The 2,389-nt window shown below is 32.5% G+C and overlaps 1 protein-coding gene across 1 annotated transcript in view; it reads right to left on the bottom strand.

Annotated features, from left to right (window-relative positions):
• The window catches only part of LOC122534057 (hepatic leukemia factor-like), a gene marked incomplete at its 5' end in the record, with an annotated part of 24,872 nt that overhangs the window by 1,446 nt on the left and 21,037 nt on the right, over positions 1 to 2,389 (bottom strand). The window contains one exon of the mRNA XM_043664342.1: positions 1,781 to 1,926. Coding sequence (XP_043520277.1) covers positions 1,781 to 1,926 — 146 coding nt within the window. The remainder of the gene's footprint in view (positions 1 to 1,780; positions 1,927 to 2,389) is intronic.

Genomic DNA, 2,389 nt, shown 5'->3' with positions numbered 1-2,389 from the left:
ACTCTGTCAGATGTAACAAATTTTCTGTAAAATTTTCTTTGCTAAATGAAACAAATTTTACAATTGTTGATCATCCAAGAATTAAGAGAGCCAATTGCACGAATTGTCATTCCCTTTCTGTTCAGTTTAACAACATTTCAACAGAAATAAAAGAGAAGAATTAAAGAAGAAAAGAAAAAACGAGAAAAAAAATAAAAATGGAGAAAAAACTGAGAGGAGAGAAGATAGCAGTAGAGTAGAAAATCACAAAAGGTAAATACAAGTCGTGAGGGGAGAAAAAGGACAAATCAAAACGCAATTTAGGAAAAAAAATTTGCAATTTGACTCTGTCAGATGTAACAAATTTTCTGTAAAATTTTCTTTGCTAAATGAAACAAATTTTACAATTGTTGATCATCCAAGAATTAAGAGAGCCAATTGCACGAATTGTCATTCCCTTTCTGTTCAGTTTAACAACATTTCAACAGAAATAAAAGAGAAGAATTAAAGAAGAAAAGAAAAAACGAGAAAAAAAAATAAAAATGGAGAAAAAACTGAGAGGAGAGAAGATAGTAGTAGAGTAAAAAATCGCAAAAAGTAAATACAAGTCGTGGGGGAAGAAAAAGGACAAACCAAAACACAAATTTAGGAGAAACATCCTATTTAATTTGCAATTTGACTCTGTCAGATGTAACAAATTTTCCGTGTAATTTTCTTTGTTAAATGAAACAAATTTTACATTTGTTGATTATCCAAGAAATAAGAGAGCCAATTGCACGAAGTGTCATTCCCTTTCTGTTCAGTTTAACAACATTTCAACAGAAATAAAGGAGAAGAATTAAAGAAAAAAAGAAAAGACGAGAAAAAAAATAAAAATAAGAAAAGAGAAGAATTAAAGAAAAAAAAGAAAGGACGAGAAAAAATAAAAATAGGGGAAAAAAGGAGAGGAGAGAAGATAGTAGTAGAAAATCACAAAAGATGAATACAAGTTGTGGGGAGGAGAAAAAGGACAAATCAAAACGCAATTTAGGAAAAAAAAATTTGCAATTTGACTCTGTCAGATGTAACAAATTTTCTGTAAAATTTTCTTTGCTAAATGAAACAAATTTTACAATTGTTGATCATCCAAGAATTAAGAGAGCCATTTGCACGAATTGTCATTCCCTTTCTGTTTAACATTTCAACAGAAATAAAAGAGAAGAGTGAAAAGAAAAGATGAGAAAAAAATGAGACGAGAGAAGATAGTAGTAGAGTAGAAAATCACAAGAGATAAATACAAGTCGTGGGGAGAGAAAAAGGACAAATTTAGGGGAAAAAATCTATTTAATTTGCAATTTAACTCTATCAGATGTAACAAATTTTCCGTGCAATTTTTTTTGCCAAATGAAACAAATTTCACATTTGTTGATTATCCAAGAAATAAGAGAGCCAATTGCACGAATTGTCATTCCCTTTCTGTTTAACATTTCAACAGAAATAAAAGAGTGAAAAGAAAAGATGAGAAAAAAATGAGAGAAGATAGTAGTAGAGTAGAAAATCACAAAAGATAAATACAAGTCGTGGGGGGAGAGAAATTACAAATTTAGGGAAAAACCCTATTTAATTTGCAATTTGACTCTGTCAGATGTAACAAATTTTACGAGATTATCCAAGACAAGAATAAAAAGAAGCCAATTGCATTGTCATTCCCTTTCTGTTCAATTTAATAACATTTCAAAATAGAAAAGAGAAAAGAAATGAGAAGGATTAGAAAAAGGAGGGACAAGTAAAACGAGGAAAGAAGAGAAGAATCCGATCAGGAGAGAAATGGCGAAATCAAAGCACGCGTGATTTGTCCACTGACCTGCTTCCGTGATTTCTTGATCATCGGTTGGGGTTTGAGCTCCTCGTCGGAGAAGGCCCGGGTGCGTGGATCGAAGTCTCGCCCCGATGAGGCCATCGAGAGCGCTACAAGAGACAAGCCATATTGTATTCGTGACGAGTCCTCGGAATCTGTCGCGCGAAGAGGGAATAATCGACAATGCCGATGTTAGTCTAGTTTCATCCGTTGTTCGGAGAGAATCGCGGACATAAACGTCGATCCTGAGACTCGTTTTCTCGCGTTGAAACAACGTTACTTTACTTCTCTCGCTGTTGAAATTCGTTATCGACTCGAGTACCTGATTCAACTGGATTTTCAATCGTGAGCGAAAGGGCATCGGACCGGAAAATTTTGCGCTATATTTTTGTTTTTTTTTATTTAAATTTTTTTTTAGTCATATTACGATACAACAAATGATGGAATATAAGGCCATAACAGTCATGATTGTACTATATATTTTGTCGAAAGAATTCTAAAGGTCAATATTAATATTAAAAAAAAAAAAAAAAAAAAAAAAGCTCAGTGTTCTCGTAAAAATTTTTCATTTTT

The sequence above is a fragment of the Frieseomelitta varia genome, unplaced genomic scaffold (genome assembly GCF_011392965.1).
Source record: "Frieseomelitta varia isolate USP_RPSP 00005682 unplaced genomic scaffold, Fvar_1.2 scaffold_572, whole genome shotgun sequence".
Classification (NCBI taxonomy): Eukaryota; Metazoa; Arthropoda; class Insecta; order Hymenoptera; family Apidae; genus Frieseomelitta; species Frieseomelitta varia.
The sequence above is the reverse complement of the archived record's forward strand: the minus strand, read 5'-3'. Positions and strand labels throughout refer to the sequence as shown.